The following is a 20,969-nucleotide window of genomic DNA, read 5'->3' as shown; positions in this document are numbered from 1 at the left end:
GCACAGTTCTGTTAAAAACAACAGGTGCTAGAGAGGATGTGGAGAAATAGGAACACTTTTACACTGTTGGTGGGACTGTAAACTAGTTCAACCATTGTGGAAGACAGTGTGGCAATTCCTCAAGGATCTAGAACTAGAAATACCATTTGACCCGGCCATCCCATTACTAGGTATATACCCAAAGGATTATAAATCATGCTGCTATAAAGACACATGCACACGTATGTTCATTGTGGCACTATTCACAATAGCAAAGACTTGGAACCCACCCAAATGTCCATCAATGATAGACTGGATTAAGAAAATGTGGCACATATACACCATGGAATACTATGCAGCCATAAAAAATGATGAGTTCATGTCCTTTGTAGGGACATGGATGAAGCTGGAGACCATTCTCAGCAAACCATCACAAGGACAAAAAACCACCGCATGTTCTCACTTGTAGGTGGGAATTGAACGATGAGAACACTTGGACACAGGAAGGGGAACATTACACACTGGGGCCTGTCGTGGGGTAGGGGAAGGGGGGAGGGGATAGCATTAGGAGATATACCTAATGTAAATGACTAGTTAATGGGTGCAGCACACCAGCATGACACATGTATACATATGTAACAAACCTGCATGTTGTACACATGTACCCTAGAACTTAAAGTATAATAAAATTTATCTTGAGTTATTTTAATGCCTAACAAAGCTCAAAGTTACTAAATACTTGACTCTCTTTATTTCTCTTTGCAGGTATAAATAGAACCAGATTTATCTTAAAAGTTTTTTTCAGCCTTTATTTTTCCTTTGAAGATTAACTGGTAGAGTTTAAAAGTAACTTACAATTTTTTTTCAGAGAGAAAAGTCAAAAGGGAAAGAATTTACCAATGCAGCAGAATCCTTGATAAGCCAAATCAATAAAAGATACAAAACAAAAGATGACATCAAGTCTACAAGAAAATTAAAGGAGTCTTTGATTAACAGGTATGTTCTTAAATTTCAGACATGAATATTTTTCTGACAGATACAACTATATTACACAATTTTAAAAAGGTTAATTTTAAACATAGGTTCAGATAATGTAACTTCAGTAGAAAACACATGGTTACTTAATACTTTTATAAATAGTAGGTGTTTACACAGGAAGGGAACTAAATTTGAAATTTGTCATTCTATTGTCTAGTTACATTTTATATAGGATCAAAAAACACATCAACACAACATACCATTTTAAAAATCTTTAGGATGTAGACATTGTACTTACTGAATCTAGTAATGAATAAATAAATATATTTAAATACATTGCTTAATGAAATACAAAATTTAACCAGATATGAGAGTTTTTTTGTAGTAAATAGTACATTCTTTGCAGTCTTTCCAAAGATTATTACAAAATGTCTATTTATAGTCTATCAGGTGGTTAATTCAAGTTTATGTTAATTCTGGCCTTACTATAGGTCATGAATAAATGATTCTTACGGCGGAATCATTCATTTTAAATTCACACTTTCTGCTGCATTAATGATTCAGCTTCGAATGCTCTATTATAAGTGCTATTTACTGTGAGTGAAGTAGCAAAACTATCAGACTATTACTGTTACATTTTGGTTATTTTTAACATTGAATATAAATTTAGTGACAAATATGGTTTATCTTAAATAAAATGAGTTTTATGAAAAATATTCTGTTGATACTGATTTGCTTTTTCAATTTTGACAAAATCTTTTTTTACAGTGGTTTTTCAAACAAACCTGTTGTACAACTCAGTAAGGTAGGTGTTATTTACTTAACTTCACCAAATCTATAGTCAAACTCAATATTTGACCATAAACACTAAAATAGCATAGTGGTAAAATGGAATTTGATACGATGTTTTTAGAATATTGCTAAATGAATGATGATAACCACTGACAGGTTTAATAGCAAGTACTCAAAATAGCCCTCCAACCTTCTGTTTTTCAAATAAAAAGCTTCTTTTATACATATGAGCGTAATATTTTTACTTTTTGGTACATGATTCAGTATATCCTTATCGTGTGTGTGTATTTTTTTAATAGCTGATCCCATCTCTCCTAACAATTAGATCCTACTGAAGTTCCAATTTTGTTTAAAAAAACCTTTACTCTTTATCCAGTCTTATAATATAAATTATCTTTTTTCTGATTCCTTACAGTTGTTCTCTGTGTCCACTTAATATTTCAAGTTTTGAAGTTCACCCTCTATAAGTTCTTCTTGAATGTTTTCTCCCCTGTCGAGGCCAACTTCTATTAGCCCAGTTTCGGTTCTGATTTCTAATCTCTGGATTGTTACAATAGGCTTTATGTGTTAATAATTTTCTTTGCCTCTAGCATTTCTCTGTGTCAATCCTTACATCACATTCACTACCAGCTTTTTTTCTTTCTAAAGCACACAGCTCCAATCATGCCACTTTCTTGTTCAGAAACCTTTTTTTGGTCCCTGTTGCTTATTGAATTAAATGGAAACATAGACTGGCTCACATAGACTGGCTCACTTGTCCCTTTAAAAGATTGTCTTATTTCTTAATTTTCTAGGCATGTCATGTTTAACTGAAACATAACTTGAGGTTTCCTGAAGTAAGTCTTTCCTAAGTATTTATTCTCTTTTTCTTCTCCCTTTGCAATGAACTTCGAACTGAGTCAGCAGGCTCTCTCACCCTCTTATCTGATTATTAAAATATTTCTCTTTGTACCTTCCTTATGAAAACTTTCCAAGATGCCCTGACTCAACCCATTTGGCAAGAATTCTGAATCTGTACAATACAGTGTTTTGGTACCTTTTTAAATTTTTATTTATTTTTGCTGTTTTACTCATGGGTTTTTTCTTCTATTTTTTCACTATACTTTATTTTGAATCATCTTTGTATTTTCTGTAATATTTTTGTGCTCACCTTTGTATCCTCTATAATACCATTGCTGCCTTTTGCTTAACTTCTTTAACATCTTCGCTCATTTTTACATATTCTGTAACAACACACAAACGATGCAACAGGTGAATGAACATATGTATGCAAGCACTGGTAAAAAATCATACTGGGAAGGATAAGTCAGATAAATGATCAGAGGAGTAATATATTGAGAGATAACCTTTTTAAAATAATGCAAATACTTCTATATAAAATAACGGAAAGAACTAAATTGAAGATGAATCACAACATAAAATTAATATTTTACGTTTTAATATTTCTAACTTACTAATTATTTGTGATCAATAATCAATTATTTAGTGATATTTAATCATAGTACATTTCTTTAATACAGTATATTACAATTAATTTATTAAATGTTATTTTATTTAACTTCTTTTTTTGCCCTCACTACTTTGAGATCTGGTTGAATATATTTTTAGTTGTAGGCTGTATGAATAATTTAACACATATTTTTTCCTAACAATACTAGTTAATTGATAGATTTTTGACTCTTTTACATGAGATTTTACATAAACCTTAGCCTCTCTCAAAGTTTTCTATTTAAGAGTTTAAAGCAAATGAGAGTCCAAAACAAAGTAGAAGCATGCTTGGTTTGTGATCATGGCATCACCAAAATTTAGCTTATAGAATTCCAGTAAGGAGGTCATTTATTTACATAACAACAATGTCAGTAAGTATTAAGGTTAAAGGATTTTATTAGATTTACAATATTTTCTATTATATTTTTACTATTTAAGTCTTCAATATTTAAAAAAGTGTTTTTTTATTGTATATATTTAAGGTGTATAACATGATATACATAGTGAAATGGTTACTATAATCAAATTAATGTATTCATTCATCTTTGTGTGTATGTGGCAAGAACACATAAAATCTACTCTTAGCAAATATCCCAAATATAATAGATTGGTGCAACAACCTATTATATAATACAATACTGTATTATATATAGTTGGTATACTATACAATACTATTAATAGTCCTCATGTTCTGCATTATATTTCTAGACTTATTCATCCTACATATCTGCAACTTTGTATCCTTTGATCTCCCTTTTTTCCTTCCCTCCTGCCATCCTCTGGTGACCACTGTTTTATTATCTTATTTCTATAGATTTGACTTTTTTTTTTTTTTTAAAGATTCCACATATAAGGGAGATCATGCAGTATTTTTCTTTCTGTCTGGTTCTTTCACTTAGCATAATGTCCTCTTGTCTTGGTTCATCCGTGTTATAGCAAATTTCAGGATATACTATTTTTAAGGCTGAATAATATTTCTTGATATATATACATGCACCACAATTTCTTTATCCATTCATATGTCAATGAATACTTTGTTTCCATGTTTTGATAATTATAAATACTACCGCAATGAACATAGGAATGCAGATAACTTTTTTTTTTTTTTTTCTGAGACAGAGTCTTGCTCTGTCCCCCAGGCTGGAGTGCAGTGGCGTGATCTTGGCTCACTGCAACCTCCACCTCCCAGGTTCAAGCAATTCTCCTGTCTCAGCCTCCTGAGTAGCTGGGAATACAGGCGCATGCCACCATGCTCAGCTAATTTTTGTATTTTCAGTAGAGATAGGGTTTCACCATGTTGGTCAGGTTGGTCTTGAACTCCTGACCTCAGGTGACCCACCCACCTTGGCCTCCCAAAGTGCTGGGGTTACAGGTGTAAGCCACTGTGCCCAGCCCTAGGAGTGCAATTGTATTTATGGGTGGTGATTTAATTTATTTTGCGTATATTTTTATTCAATTTAAGGAGAATGTTACAAATGTAAGATTTATGTTAGTGGAAGCACAACTAGAAAAATATTTAAAAATGCACATTATTTGTTTGCCACATAGAGTAATGTACAAGTTTTTTTGTTGAGGTAAAATATACATATAAAATTTACCATCTTTATCATTTTTAAGTGTACATTTCACTGGTTATATATATATTTTTTTAATCCCTTAGATCCCCCCCCCCACTCCTTCCTACTCTTCCTGGCCTCTGATAATCACCGTTCTACACTCTATCTCCATGAGATTCACTTTTTTATCTCCCACTTATGAGTGAGAACATGCGATATTTGTCTTTCTGTGTTTGGCTTATTTCACTTTACTTTGGCCTCCAGTTACATCCATGTTGCTACAAGTGACAGGATTTCATTCTTTTTTTATTGCTGAATAATATTCCATTGTATATACACATACCACATTTTCTTTATGCATTTATCCACTGATGGACACTTAGGTTTCAGTAATGCTGCAGTAACCATGGGTGTGCAGATACCTCTTTGGTATATTGATTTCCTTTCTTTTGGATATATACTCAGTAACTTGCTGGATCATACTGTAGTTCTATTTTTAGTTTTTTGAGGAAACTTCACACTGTTATTCACAGTGGTTGTACCACCATTTGCATTCCAACAGTGTATGAGACCCACATCCTCACTAGCATCTGTTATTGCCTGTCTTTTTTGGTACAAGCCATTTTAACTGAGGTGAGATGACATCTCATTTTTTGATTTGCATTTCTGATTAGTGCTGTTGAGCATTTTTTCATATACCTTACCTGTTAGCCATTTAATGATTTTTTTATAACCCTCTTTTGTATTCAGGAAAAAGTTCAGAAAAAAAGCTACAGAAAACTGAAGACTACTTTTGTTAATGTTACTTCTGAATGCCCAGTGTAAGTATTTTTTGTAATATTTTTCATTTTCTTCATATTTGAAGAGACTACACATATTTATTTTAAGTGGAGCTAATATTGCTCTTCATTTTCACAGGAATGATGTTTACAATTTTAATTTGAATGGAGCTGATGACCCTATCATAAAACTTGGAGTAAGCTAAAAATCAAGATACTTTGTATTTACTCAGAAGTTACATTGTATTTACCATGCAGTTATTAGATAGTATGTTTTTAATGTGCATCCTCATATGCTTTAAAATTTTTAAGAAATACGTAATAATATTTTGGATAACCAGCCTATGTATATTTAGGTGGCTTTTTTTTTTTAATTTTTGTTTTGGAATAAGGTAGAGAAAAACAAGCAATTGTGGGGTAGAAAGCCTTCACTACCATGAAAATCGCCTTTCTTATTGATGAAAAAAAAACTATTTTATTTTTGCTGTATTGTATTTTCTTTTCAAATACAAATATTGTAGTAAAGTTAATTTTATGTCAAATCTTATGATTTTGTGAAGCGAAACTAGATTTTATGTTTATTCCTTTTAATTCTTGTTTATTTTGATACTGACACCTCTTTTTTTTGTTTATTTACAATATAGATCCAAGAGTTTCAAGCTACAGCTAAAGAAGCCTGTGTGGATAAGTCAATTAGATTGTAGGTATTTTTATTAGATTAAAATATTCTGATCTTTTTTTTCTCTTAAATATCTCCTCCCAGTCTTACAGTTTTTTAACAAATGAGAAGAGTGAATAAAAATGCTAGTCATTATTACTCCCATTATGATTCTGTTACTTCAACATTTACTCTTTAAATTAATATGCAAATTATCATCACTTTGAATATTAGTTGTATATCCTAGATCATAAAGCTGAAAAGACTTAGTAGTTCTTTAATCCAACATAGTTACTTTATAACTGAAGTCAGAGAGGATAAGTGGCTTGGCCAGAATAATATAGCTAATTAGTGAAAAAGTTAAGACTGAAAACTCAGGTCTAATTGTCCATTGTGTATTACCTTAAGAAAACAAGTATGAAGGGTATTTTTTAATTAATACATATTTTTGTTTAAGGGTAGGTCCAAGGAATCATGATGAACTTAAATCTTCTGTCAAAACAAAAGATAAAAAAGTAAGTTATAATATCTCAATATGTCTATTAGAAATAGTATTTCTCTTAATGTTAAAGATTATCAAAAACAAGAAAACAAAAATATTTTGATTGTTATATTTATGCAACTATCCACATTCCTATTATGAATTTTCTTATGGTCTTTTAGCTATTTGTAATCATCTAATAAAAGAAATGCCACATTTAGTTTTTTTAATATATATACTATTAGGTTATACCTCTCTGGAAATAAGTTGTTTTGATTTAACTTTGAATTAACAACATCAACACCAAAATACAAATATGACTATCTGATCTGGTTTTCCAAGTGACTTTCTTGGATAGGTTATTTAGGATGTTAAGAAATGACAAGTTAGTTTTCCTGTTTTGGGTTTTGTTCTTTGTTGTTGTTGTTGTTTTGATTTAACTTACCTTGCATGACATAATGAGATGTAGTATTTCTTCATGCATTTCAAACTTTTTTTTTTATAGATTATAACAAATCATCAAAAGAAAAATCTGTTTAGTGATACTGAAACAGAGTACAGATGTGATGACAGCAAGACTGATATAAGCTGGCTAAGAGAACCAAAATCAAAACCACAGCTAATAGACTATAGCAGAAATAAAAATGTGAAGAATCATAAAAGTGGAAAATCAAGTAAGAAATTATCTTTTGGATAAATGTTGCAAATGATTTTACAATTTATTTCAATTATTGAAAATGCTTTATATAAGCTTATTGTATTTAGACTGTTCATTACTACATACTTTCATGGATAGGACAAAACACTACAGTTTTATGTTTTTTGTTTTATTTTGGTAATATGGTTATATTTAAATTTTATTTTTAATAGGACCTTAGGGACACAAATTATGACTTATCATTATCCTTGGCTCATGATTCTCGTCACTTGTCTACTCATGGCCCAGTATTATCCAGTTATTTAGCTAATTATTGTGAATAATATAGCAAGTACTCATGAACCCAACACCTTTAAGACCAAGGCTTGAACTTTGACACTAACCTATATATATTTACATGTATTTACATTTGTGTGTGTGTGTATAAAATATATATATTTATGTGTGTGTATATATATATATATTTACTAAATATCCCATCTTCTTGCTGCACCCAACATGCATCCTTTTCTAGGAATTTATATAGACACAAAAAAAATATCAAAAGGAAAACAATTTTCTTCCAGATTTTTTTTTGGGGGTCTAAGTTTTCCACAAAGTACTTTCCTAGAAAGTGGCTTCTGCTTTCTCTTTGTGATAGTCAATCTCCTGAAGCAGTTGGTAAGAGTTTCAGGTATAAATTTTGGCTAGAGAGAATTACCATTTTCATAGCTGAACATCAGTTTCAACGTTTGCTAAAACAAAGATTTTATATGTTGCATTTTTAAAAGAAGACTTAACTCCGTGCTTTTCAATTAAATGTATATTTATTTTAAGGGCATCAGCTTTTATTTCAGGATTAAAAATAACCAGTAGTTACCTAAAAATAGAAGTGAATTTTGGCATGTGTTTAGAAATGAAGCTGAATCTTGAAATTTAGTTGAGAGGTCACCAGATACATGAGGAAGTAAAGCAGCAGGATTATCATATATTAAAGGGAGAGAAGTATGGAATAGCATAGTATATTCAGGGAATGCAGTATTGAGGTATTTGGTACATAGATCATATTTATGGGAAAATGGTGAAAGATGAGGCTAGATTGCATCATAGTCTGAACCTTGAAGCCGCCAAAGATAAACATAGTAAGATTCACATGCCCTCAGGGAGCTTACAGTCTAGTGGGAAGATGTACAAATAAAAACATTTATAACATAAAGTAGAAGATTAGAGATCTCAGGAAGATGTTAGAAGTTAGTGTCATCACTAAATATTTATAAAATTTAACTTATGAAATTGAAATTCTGTATGATTTCTTTTGTTTAAATTATTGAATAACTACAAGTTAATGTGTTTGAGTTGACTTATTAGAGGACCTCTCTTCCAAAACAGCTTTGCTTCCTTTGCTTGGATAATCTTATTTCTTAGGGTTTCAGAGACTATTTGGAAAGATAACATTATGCTTGAAAGGCAAAAAAGAAGTGGGACTAAAGCTGCTATCAATAATATGGGTAAATCTTATTAACATTGTGATGTATGGAAAATAAATCATAGGATATTATACAGGACATGATATTTTATAAATCTCATTATATTGTTTAGAGATATATACCTGTGTAATAAAACTTGTTTTTAAAGCAAGTAACTAAGACCTGCAGATTTCAGGACAGTAATTACCTTTTAGCAGAAGGGACACGGAGGATGGTATAAGAGAGCATACGTAAGTAGATTCAGCATTATACACAATCTGGTTCTTAAATTGAGTGTTGGATTTATAGGTGTTAACTTTATAACTTATGCTGACATATTATATGTTTAAAAAGTTCTATAAAATAAAGGAGAGGGAGGAAAACTGGCAATTCATATCATACCAAACACTATACAGTAAAAGTTATCAATTCTTGAAAATTACATTTTTGAATGAGTTTAAAGATGGTGCCAGTCAGAGATGTGGTGTACAGTTGGGCTACTAAAAAGTTTTGGGAAAGGAAAAGCTTCCAAAATAGTGTATTGTGAGGTCAGATTCTTCAGCAGAAGAGATGAGGAGAAGATTATGGTGTCAGGAGGGCTGGTATCCTGGTGGCCTGAGGCCACATGGAGGTTCACTTATTAAATGCTAACACATGCTTTAAAAACTTACTACTTTTTATTTTAATTTAAATATGCTGAAATGATGTTCTAATAAATTTAATGCCTATTCTTATTTACTGTGAAAATTTAACCTTATTTTTCTGAATTGCAGGATCATCCTTGGAAAAGGGACAACCAAGCTCTAAAATGGTAAGCCAAGAAGTTTGTGTTCAAACATCCCTTTAAAATTATTTTTTCTTGTCATATAAAAATAATTCATCATCTCATAATTTTATCCTTGTTATCAGTTATGTGTTTTATGTACCTGTTCCTCTTTTTGCACACTTTCTCCTGTTTCTTTTTAAATCATATTGGCCTTTATTTGACTCCATTTTATTCTGTGCTTTTAGGTATTTTTTAAATCTTTTACTTCAGTTAGATAGTATATATCAGGGTCCTCGGGGACTTAATGGAAGGGAGACAGAGATGGTAAAGATGATAACTGGAAAGGGAAGATAAAATCCATTAATTTAAAGTATGTTAATCAAGAATCATTCTTACAAATATTTTATGTAAAACTTGTCACAGTGCCAATTTTATAGCAAATTGCTTGTATTTCTTGTACCTCAAATATTGATCTAATATTCAGGAATTTTTCTCCTAAAGACACCCAGTAAAAATATCACCAAAAAGACAGACAAGACAATTCCGGAAGGAAGAATCAGACTTCCACGAAAAGCAACCAAAACAAAAAAAAATTATAAAGATCTCTCAAATTCAGAATCAGAGTGTGAACAAGAATTTTCACATTCATTTAAAGAGAACTTACTAGTAAAGGTAAATAGATACAGTTCAGATTAATTTCTAAAAGCCTCTTAAAATACTAAATATGTATTTTTGTAAAAAATGTCAAATTTATCTTGTTACTTCTTAAGAGTTAACTTCCTATATGACAAAACTTAAATAATAATTCTAGAAATTTGCCCTTAGGCAATATAATGCTAAATTTTGTAATAAGTTGGCATTTTTGTTATAAAACAGATGTCTGAATCTAGTGAAATTATAACTTTATGATAGTATCTTTGAAATGGAGAAGTACTTAATCTTCTAAAATTAGGCATTAATAAAGTATAGCATGGAGAAGCTGTGTATCTGTTGAGTGAAAGCAAAATATTGGTGTCTGAGGTTCTTCCCACATACTGGCCCACCTGTCACCATCCCTGACTTCTTCCTTATGTCTCATAATGTCCAGACACATTCCCAGTCACCTGTTCTTGAAAGCAAAGTTAAATATTTATTTATTTGTCTGGCAGTCTATCATCTATAGAAGTAATGAGATGTCAGTATAATTTCATTTTTCTTTATTTGAATATTCAGTAGTTTTCTATAACTCCAATTATGGGAAAATATATACACTTAATACATATATTACTATATATAGTAACCACTGTACATATACACATATAGTGTATTTGTATAGTATATAAATACATGTAGTGCTTACAATGTGCCAACTGCTATATTAAGCACTTTACAGATTTAATGTCTTAAAATCTCATAAGTACTATAGGTAATTAGTACTATTATTGTCATCCCATTTTACAACTGAGAAAATTGAGGCTCTTGCTCAAGGTCACACAACTAGGAAGTGGTAGGTCTAGGATTTGAAACCAGAGAGTCTGGCACTAAAGATAGGTTTCTGAACAGTACAGTGTGCTGATTTGACATCATAAACTTCCATCTCTTCTTGTTTGCAATCTTATCTCTTACCCAAAATACTTTAAAGACTTCCTAACTTAGGTCTACATTTTCTATCACTTCTTTTTTTTTTTTTTTTTTTTTTTTTTTTTTTGAGACACAGCCTTGCTCTGTCACCAGGCTGGAGTGCAGTGGTGTCATCTTGGCTCACTGCAACCTCCGCCTCCAGTGTTCAAGCGATTCTGCTGCCTCAGCCTGCCTAGTAGCTGGGACTACAGGCGCGCGCCACCACGCCCAGCTAATTTTTGTGTTTTTAGTAGAGACTGGGTTTCACCATGTCGGTCAGGATGGTCTCGATCTCTTGACCTCATGATCTGCCCGCCTCGGCCTCCCAAAGTGCTGGGATTACAGGCATGAGCCACCGTGCCCAGCCTTCTATCACTTCTTAAAGGACGTTTACCATACATATAGTCATATACCTTCTCAAGCCACCTCTCATCTTATCCCTCTTCAAAGGAAGACCCTAAAAATATCTCTATTGTCAGATATTCAAAGCATCAAAATGCCATTCCAAGCATTTTTCTACCCTTCTCCAGTGTATGCCCAGAACTGTGAAATGGTCAGATAGTATAACCTGTGACTCCCAAATAAGACCTGTGCTTCTCCACTCCCTCTGTTCTTGCAAAGTCTTCTCTATTCGCAGTATGTCTTCCCCTTTCTACCTTCTTTCACAAACTCCTTAGTATCTCAAATACTATGCAATTTAGGAATGCTTTCGAATTTCCCTAAACTGAATATAATCTTTGAACCCTCAAAGAAGGCTATTTGTGTCTCTTAAGATATTTATTATAGTAAATGTATTATATTCTCCTGTGAATTTGTCTTATGGCTTCTAGTATATTAGAAAGTCTTTCACTACTCATGTCTAGGTCCTTGTTATGCCTTTATGTGGTAATATACAACATTTAATAAATATTTGAATATAATTTATGTGTCCAAGTGTAAATATTTGTACTTGAGTATAATTTGAAAGTTATTGATACATTTAGGAGGAGAATATCCATTCCAGAATGAAAATGGTAAAGCTACCAAAGAAACAACAGAAAGTCTTCTGTGCTGAAACAGAAAAGGAACTATCAAAACAATGGAAAAACTCATCTCTACTAAAAGATGCTATACGAGATAATTGCCTTGACTTATCTCCCAGATCTTTATCTGGCAGTCCATCATCTATAGAAGTAACGAGATGTCAGTATAACTTCGTTTTTTCTTTACTTGAATATTCAATAGTTTTCTATAACTCTAATTATGGGAAAATACAATTTTAAGACTAATTTTGAGGGGTATTTATGATTATAGTAGTTAAAACTTCATTGTTAAGCTAATTAATGCTAGTAACTTGACTTTTGATAACATGGGAACAATGCTACTAGGATACTGATGTTTTTCATGTTAGGAAGTTAAAGATCAAATGCTTTAATATGGAAAATAATATATATTCACAAATTATAACAATCTTAAATAAGTACTTAATTTTAATGTGCTTTTTTTAGCTCAATATATATTTAAAAACATGAGAATTTATGGAGAATTCTGTTTTTTCTATTTACATTTCATTGACAAAAGTCCAAAGAATATCTTGCTCATTCTGTGGACCCACAGTGGATTAATACCATATACAGCTGAGGTTTTGCTTTTATTTTTAAATGATTGCTAAAGAAAAATTCATATTCTTTGGAACTCTGGTATATGTGTATGCCTTTCTAGTATAGAAAGTATAAGTTTGCCCTTTTTATACCATTTTTGTTTCCTTGTAAGGACATGTTAAAGCATTTCTAAATGCTAATCATTTCAGTTAAAATACAAGACTTAAATCAAGTTGGTATACTTCTGCTTCCTCTAAAGTACCTATTGTGTTCTCAGTACTAAGGACCACTATGAAATTTCATATAAGCACATACTCAGGAGACAGATGTACCTGCCCTGATTTGATCTGAAAATTGTCTGAGGATTTATTTATATTAAGATTTATTCCAGCAGTAAATTTTCTAATTTTTATGTGAAAGATGTAGAGCAGATGATTTCTCAAGCCTTTTTCAATCATAAAATGTTGTGATGTGTATATATAACACAATCAGCTATGATGTCAGAATACTCAAGATAATACTTAGGTTGATCCTTATATTTCAGGTCGTACTGTAGATATTTTTGTTGGAAAATGTTTTGAAAGTTCTTGTGGTTACATTTTAAATTCAGCCATTACTGTTTTTCAGTCTGATAAATATTTTAAATATAACTTGGTCTTCATATTTTTAAAGCTATCCTTTTATATAGCTAAGATTTGAAGATTTGACAAATTTATATTCTTAGAATTTAAATTAATCATGCTATTTCTAAAGCAGACATCAGTGATAACGCTTGCCATCTGTTTTCTTATTTTGATGCAATGTAGGTATAGAGAAAATAACAGAAAAGGATTTTACTCAGGATTATGACTGCATAACAAAATCTATATCACCTTATCCAAAAACTTCATCATTTGAATCCTTAAATAGTAACAGTGGAGTTGGAGGTACAATAAAGTCACCCAAAAACAATGAGAAAAACTTCCTGTGTGCAAGTGAAAGTTGTTCACCAATTCCACGACCACTGTTTTTGGTGAGAATGTATATATATTTTTCTCTTTATCAGATATATCTGAAGGTAGTATGTTATTTTCCCTATCATCTTAATCAGATACACATTGCTAGTCTGTTTAAGGTTTTGGGTTTGGTCTAGGGTCTTGGGGGAGAGGGACATAATGACAAGAGAGAGATACTTGCCAGTCTTGGTGAACCTAACAGACAAATAAATGTATAGCTATACAGGAGGAAGAATGTGGTAGCAGGAGAGTACAGTAGTTTCTCATTATTTGTGGTTTCACTTTTTGATGTTTCAGTTACCTACAGTCAACTGTGGTCTGATAATATTAAACAAGAAATTGCAGAAATAAACAATTCATATGTTTTACATTGTGTGTAATTCTGAATAGTGTGATGAAATATTGAGCCATCCACTCTGTCCCTCCTGGGATGTGAATCAACCCTTTGTCCAGTGTATCCATGCTGCTGTATACCCTACCTGCCTGTTAGTCACATAGTAGCCATCTTGGTTATCGGATCAACTGTAGAGGTATTGCAGTGCTTGTGTTAAAGTAACCCTTATTTTACTTAACAATACTGCCAAAGGGCAAGAGTATTGATGCTGACAATTCAGATAGGCCAAAGAGAAGCCATAAAGTTTTCCTTCAAGTGAAATGGTGAATATTCTGTGCTTAATAAGGAACTAAAAATAAGGTATGTGGAAGTTGCTAAGATCTATGGTAAGAATGAATCTTCATGAAATTAGGAAAAAGAAATCGGTGCATAGTATAATAGGGTTAGGTACTATCCGTGATTTCAGGAGGGTCTACTATATTTTAAGAAGAAATGATATCTATAATGTGATACATAGATGAGGAAGAATGAAGAATTTCTTTTCAACATATATTTACTTTTTATATTCCTACCATTTACCTGTTAAACTTCCTTATAAACACCTAAACCAAATATTGTAATTACACTGTTTTCAACTAAATTGTCAATTTACTTTGTCAACTTGAATTTTTGTAACTAAAGGTTATTAAAGGCCATAGACTTTAAATTATGGTGAAATCTGAAAGAAGTACCTGCATTGCAGGAATAAGCCTATTCAGATCTAGAAAATGTGTGTAGTTCTAATGTGTAGAACAATTAATAGTATCTCTTAGGAAGTGATCATTCCTGTTACAAAATTCTTATCTGTACTCTGTAATCACCCCTTATTCTCAGGGAATACGTTCCAAGACCCCCCCCAATAGATGCCTGAAATGGAGGATAGTACTGAACCCTATTATACTTTTTTTCCTATACATATATACCTATGATTGTTTAATTTATACATTAACTTATAAATATGCAATTTATAAATTATTACAATGACAAAACAACTATAACAATACACTACAGCATCACTACTCTTGCTTTTGAGGGGCATTATTTAGTAAAATAAGGGTTACTTGAGCACTACAATATCTCCACAGTCAATCTGATAGATGGCTATTACTTGACTAACAGGCAGGTAGCATATACAGCATAGATATGCTGGACAAAGCGATGATTCATATTCCAGGCAGGACAGCCCGATGGCCAGAGATTTCATGGCATCACACAGAATTGTGCACAATTTGAAACTTATAAATGATTTCTGGAATTTTCCATTTAATATTTTTGGACCATGGTTGAGCATGAGTTATTGAAACCCTGGAAAGCAAAACTGCAGCTAAGAGGGACCATTGTGTGTCAGAAAGATAAAAGTGGAACTATGCTGTTTAAAGTAGAGGTAGGAGATCTAAACCCTAGATCTACCTAGCCTCCTTCACCTCTTTCCCCCAAATAATCCCCAAGGCATATTTTCAAAACTCTTGAGTTCCTACAGACCACAATTTGAAACCCAGTTTCACACTAGTGAAATTCACACAAATTCTCCTGTGATCCTTTATCAGCATAGTTGGCCCTCCATATCTGTGGGTTCCACATCTGTGGATTCAACCACAGACAACGATATATATTTTTAATTGTGTCTGTATTGAACATGTACAGACTTTTTTTCTTGTCGCCATTTCCCAAACAATACATATAACAACTATTTAAGAGTATTACATTGTATTAGGTATCATAAGTAATCTAGAGATTACTTATGTATATGGGAGGATGTGTATAGGTTATATGCAAATACTGAACCATTTTATATCACAGATTTGAGCATCTTCTGATTTTGATATCCACAAGACGTCCTAGAACCAATCCCTGCATTTCTGTCATTCTTATTTTCCCCCCGCATCCTTTAATCCCTTCAGTATGCCACCTTGCAAAATCTCCAAACCTAGGTAATACCCACCCACCATCTTTGATGCTACTATGTGTTAGATGGAATTTTAACAGTTAAATATTCATTGGCTGGACACTCATGAGACATTCCCCCATGCTGCCCCTTTTCTGTCAACTCTTAATAAGGTGTTGGAAATTTGCTTTATATGGTAGGTTGAACCTGCTTACACTCTCAACGCTGCTATGAGATACTGCTCATTTCTCTACAGTTTTAACTAACTAGGTGTTATCAGTTGTTTCTGTTTTTGCCAGTCTGGTAAGCTTAAAGTTGTGTCTTTAATTTGCATTTTCCTGACTCATTGCATCAATGAGTATTTTCACATGATTTTGGCCATTTTGTGAATTTCCTGTTTGTTTTCTTATTTTTAAATTGCATTGTTTGATTTTTCTTACAAATTTATATGAGTTCTTAATATATTCTGGATATTCTTTATTAGTTGTATACAATGTAAATATTCTTTTCCTAGTATGTATATTTTCACTTAATTACACAACATCCCTATGACAAAAGATAGGACATAATCAAATTTACCAGTCTTTTGGGTTGTTCAAGAAATCTTCCCCTAAGCTATTGTCATAAAAATATTTTCTTATTTTAGATTTGAGTCTGAATTTGACTCAAATTTTAGATTTGAGTCTCTCCAGGCTTTCTTTTTCATATGGATATCAAATTAGTGCAACATCGGGAGTGGAATAGTCTTAATTTAGTCATAGGCTGGGTGATCACGTGGGCCTGGATTAGGCACTATTAGATTTTACTGTTTACTGGCCTGTTTATCTCTGTGCTAATACCACCATTGCTTTAATTGGGGTCATTTTACATTTATAGGGTGTTACATACCCTCTGCCCCACCATTCCTCAGAATTCCTTTGGCCCTTTACTGATTCATATACATTTTAGAATTAGTTTGTCTAAGGGAAGAATTGCCATTTTTCAATATTGATGTTGATCTTTCTTATCTACACATCATTTCTCTCTCCACTTTTTCGTCTTATTTCCTACAAAGTTGGGCGAAGTCTCCTACAAAGGAAATTATGCATCTTGTTAGATTAATTCTTAAGTATTTTATGGGTCTTCTTTTTGCTGTATTAAAAAAAAAATCAAAGACTTTTTTTAAAAATTACATTTTCTGAGTTTTAAAATTTTTATATAGAAAAACTATTGATTGTTTTATCTCCAGCAACCTTGCTGAATTTTATCATAATTGTCTGCCTAGATTCTCTTGGCTTTTCTGTATTAGACAGCCATATAAACTGTTACACATGAAGATTGGAACAGAAAATGCAAAAAAATTCTTATTCGTGTTCTTGTTAAGGTGACTTTGACCTCTGGAGCATAGAAACTGTACTAGCAGAGATCCTTATCTACAGGTTTTGGTCATCAAAGTAATAATCTACTTGCCTAAGGATTTTTTATTTTTAGTTACGAATTGGAATTGAATTTTTGCAGTGAATTAAGTAGTTTTGCAGTTTTGCTTTAATGTTTCTTATGTTCAACTCTTTTTGAAGTGGGGGGCTTTGAACAATTTTGTAACTTCTTATTGGGTTTTTGTATGTCTTCATTCATAGGCCAGACATACTCCAACTAAGAGTAATACTATTGTAAATAGAAAAAAAATAAGTTCTCTGGTACTTACACAAGAAACACAAAGCCATAACAGCTATTCAGATATAAGCAGTTATAGTTCAGAAAAACGGTTTATGGAAATTGAATCTCCACATATCAATGAAAATTATATACAAAGCAAAAGAGAGGTAAGTATGGTATTATAACATAAATTTTCGTTACACTAAGTTGGTTCTTATAAGACTCAGATTACTGACCTTTAGTGGTGATTATAATATTTTAATGCTTTTCAACTGTTATTACCTGAAAATCTGATGTTTAAAGTATATAGAATGGCTTGATCATAGAAAAGTATTTTCTGATAGAAGAAAGTTGAAGCTTTTAAAATGAGAGTAGTAAGGTCTTAAGTAGTGAGGATACCACTGCTGAACCCCAGATTGCATATTTACAATTGGCACTTTCTGGTTTCATGAATATATAGGTATTTGGTTGAACTTCCTGTCAGCATAAAAGCCCATCCATCCATCAATAAAAATATTTTAATAACCTGTAAAATATAGAAAATCAAGACAGAATTTTACAACTTGGAGAGGGCTGCGATTTGAGCTAGACCTAAGTGGATGGGTAGGTATATGTAGATTAAGTGGAGAAAAATCAGTAACCTGTGTAAAGGTTACTAAGTTAAAAAAAAACCTGTATATTCAAATAGTATAACATAAGGTTAGATGTGAAAGATGTGGTTTGAAAGAAGAATAGTTTAAATTTTAGTTTTCTGTGGCTCATTTCCTGACTCAAAGAAATGGAAATCCTAATAAAGAAATGAAAAGCAGGAATAGAAAAAAAAAATAGCTCACATCACAGCTATTACAAGAAGATTGAGGTCAACTTAGAATCAAGGTTAACACATGGTAAATATTAGAGATGAAAAGGAGGGGATAGAAACAATCTGAGAAAGAATTGACAGCTTTTGGGTTTGAGAAAGGTGATAAAATGTGAATTGAAATACATTTGCTGAATTTTTTTCTAATTTCTAATACATATTTTAGGAAAGTCATTTAGCATCTTCATTATCCAAGTCTAGTGAAGGAAGAGAGAAAACGTGGTTTGACATGCCCTGTGATGCTACTCATGTATCAGGTTTGTAGTCATAGTCTTGCTTTTTAAAAAATGATTACTGAAATGCTACGTGACATTTCATCTAAAGGAATTACGTATTTTAAGTCATACCATTATTCAACTTAATGTAAAAAGAAAAGAAACTAGGTAGAATTGAATGCATAATTACCTAAAACATGATAAAAACACTTAGTGGAAACAAAGCCTTTTTAAAATAAAAGCAAGAAAATGTTAGGTATTTTTAATGAAAATTGTAGCACTTTTAACTTTCTTTAACTGTTCCTAAGGCCCCACTCAACATCTTAGTCGCAAAAGAATATATATAGAAGATAATCTAAGTAATTCCAATGAAGTAGAAATGGAAGAGAAAGGAGAAAGGAGAGCAAACTTGCTTCCCAAAAAACTGTGTAAAATTGAAGATGCAGATCATCATATCCACAAAAGTAGGTAGATCAGTAGCCTGTATCAAAATGCAGTTATTTGGAGGGTGGTTCTTGTATTTTGAATGAGTCTATTTACAAAACAAATTTGTAAAGATAACTTTGGGTATGTCCAAGATGGATGATGCTTTATTGCAAAGTTCACATTTATATGAATAATTGTTGTAGTAAGGGTCTTAGATGCCCATAGATCTCCCTCATCATTCTGTCACTTACTGTTGCATTTAGGAAAACTAGAGTGTGAATTTACTGATGTGCTAGTACCTCACTAAATACCTAATAATAATGTGGAACTAGTTAAAAAGCAATTAAAAATAATCCATAAATGTTCCAGCTTGAAGTAGTCATTTCTGCTGTAATAGCCATACCAAAAAGTTTGTTTTATAAATCAGAATAATCTCATTTTTAAGTTAAAAAAACATAAGGAACTCTTCTGCCTTTGATTTCATAATCCTTAGGTTACACATAGATTCGGAAAATTAGATTTTGTTCTTAGCCTAATTACAAGGCTAAATTTAGAGTAATGCATATTTTAACTTCAGATTGTTTTCATTTTTTAGTGTCTGAAAGTATATCTTCATTATCAACAAATGACTTTTCTATTCCTTGGGAGACCTGGCAAAATGAATTTGCAGGTATAGAGATGACTTATGAGACTTATGAGAGGCTCAATTCAGAATTTAAGAGAAGGAATAATGTGAGTTATTCTTTAAATTATAATTTATACCCAATAATATAATAATACGCCACACTTTCTACTAGACCATTGGCTTGTTTGATCCTTTGGCAACAAAATATCCATTCATGAAACCAACTTTTCTTACATGTGAATAATTGGAATAAAATCTGTATATTACCCATATTCTTTCTTTTGCTACTACTATTTTCTCTCTTGTCCTATTTTCCTTTTCAGTTTAATGTTTTGGCTTTTCTGTGATTTTTTTTTTTTTGCTGGACAGTTTTCATGCCAGTTTTCAAGACATTTTTTCTCTCATTTAGGTGAGCATTAATGAAGGTAGTATAGTGTAGTATAAAGAATGAGCAGCTGCAGTCAAAGAAATACCATTTCATTTTGTTTTACTAGTTCTGTATTATAGTTATGTAGTCTGAGTTTTTGGGGTTCCAATGAGATAATGCAAAAATGCTTTTTAAAACATTTTTTAATTATTAGTAATATATTTCTGCCTATCTTTTTCACATCTCTCTATTTGGAATCGATAGTTTTTTTATGCCCTCCTTTGAATAAAAGATGTTTTGGGCACAGGTTATCAACCCCCCCCACCATCTTGCTTTTCCTTTCTCCTATATTCAGGGTTAAAATTAGAAATTGCTTGTTTTTTCTGTTTCTTTTTTTTTTTTTTTTTTTTTTGCCCAAGGCCAACCTAATCTGAGTAGAGAAGCTTTGACTTATATATTCTCATATGTGTCTGTAGCTAGATTTAAATATATGTTTTTGTGAAAAAAAAAATGGTTTTAAAAAATTCTGAGTGTGACTTTTAGGCTATGTCTTTGAAGAGAATTATAACCATCAGCATTTTTGTAAATACTGTAGAGTGTGGGGTTCTTATGAAAACTGTTGAGGAGTAACTCAACCCTTAGTCAAAGACTTACTGATGGAGTTAAATAAGTTCACTCAGCAGTGTCTATTAACACTTCAGTCTAAATAACTGAGTTTTTAATTTTTCACTTTTCCAAGCTCTTCTTAGTAATTTACATTTCGTGGAAAATTATTTGCTCTTACTGTAGTCTTGGTTAGATTGTTATTTTGTAAAGATATTTTAAGTTTA

General features: G+C 31.8%; 1 protein-coding gene across 1 annotated transcript in view; it reads left to right on the top strand.

The window, feature by feature from the left end:
* The window catches only part of SYCP2 (synaptonemal complex protein 2), a 67,639-nt gene that overhangs the window by 43,579 nt on the left and 3,091 nt on the right, over positions 1-20,969 (top strand). Inside the window, exons 24-38 of the mRNA XM_054467160.2 lie at positions 848-975; positions 1,726-1,762; positions 5,544-5,614; positions 5,712-5,769; positions 6,217-6,272; positions 6,688-6,745; positions 7,217-7,385; positions 9,588-9,625; positions 10,082-10,252; positions 12,163-12,361; positions 13,566-13,771; positions 17,629-17,814; positions 18,673-18,763; positions 19,030-19,185; positions 19,743-19,879. Coding sequence (XP_054323135.1) covers positions 848-975; positions 1,726-1,762; positions 5,544-5,614; positions 5,712-5,769; positions 6,217-6,272; positions 6,688-6,745; positions 7,217-7,385; positions 9,588-9,625; positions 10,082-10,252; positions 12,163-12,361; positions 13,566-13,771; positions 17,629-17,814; positions 18,673-18,763; positions 19,030-19,185; positions 19,743-19,879 — 1,761 coding nt within the window. The remainder of the gene's footprint in view (positions 1-847; positions 976-1,725; positions 1,763-5,543; positions 5,615-5,711; positions 5,770-6,216; positions 6,273-6,687; positions 6,746-7,216; positions 7,386-9,587; positions 9,626-10,081; positions 10,253-12,162; positions 12,362-13,565; positions 13,772-17,628; positions 17,815-18,672; positions 18,764-19,029; positions 19,186-19,742; positions 19,880-20,969) is intronic.

This window comes from Pongo pygmaeus, chromosome 21 (assembly GCF_028885625.2).
Source record: "Pongo pygmaeus isolate AG05252 chromosome 21, NHGRI_mPonPyg2-v2.0_pri, whole genome shotgun sequence".
Classification (NCBI taxonomy): domain Eukaryota; kingdom Metazoa; phylum Chordata; class Mammalia; order Primates; family Hominidae; genus Pongo; species Pongo pygmaeus.
Note: the sequence above shows the minus strand (reverse complement) of the source record. Positions and strands in the feature narration are given on the sequence as shown.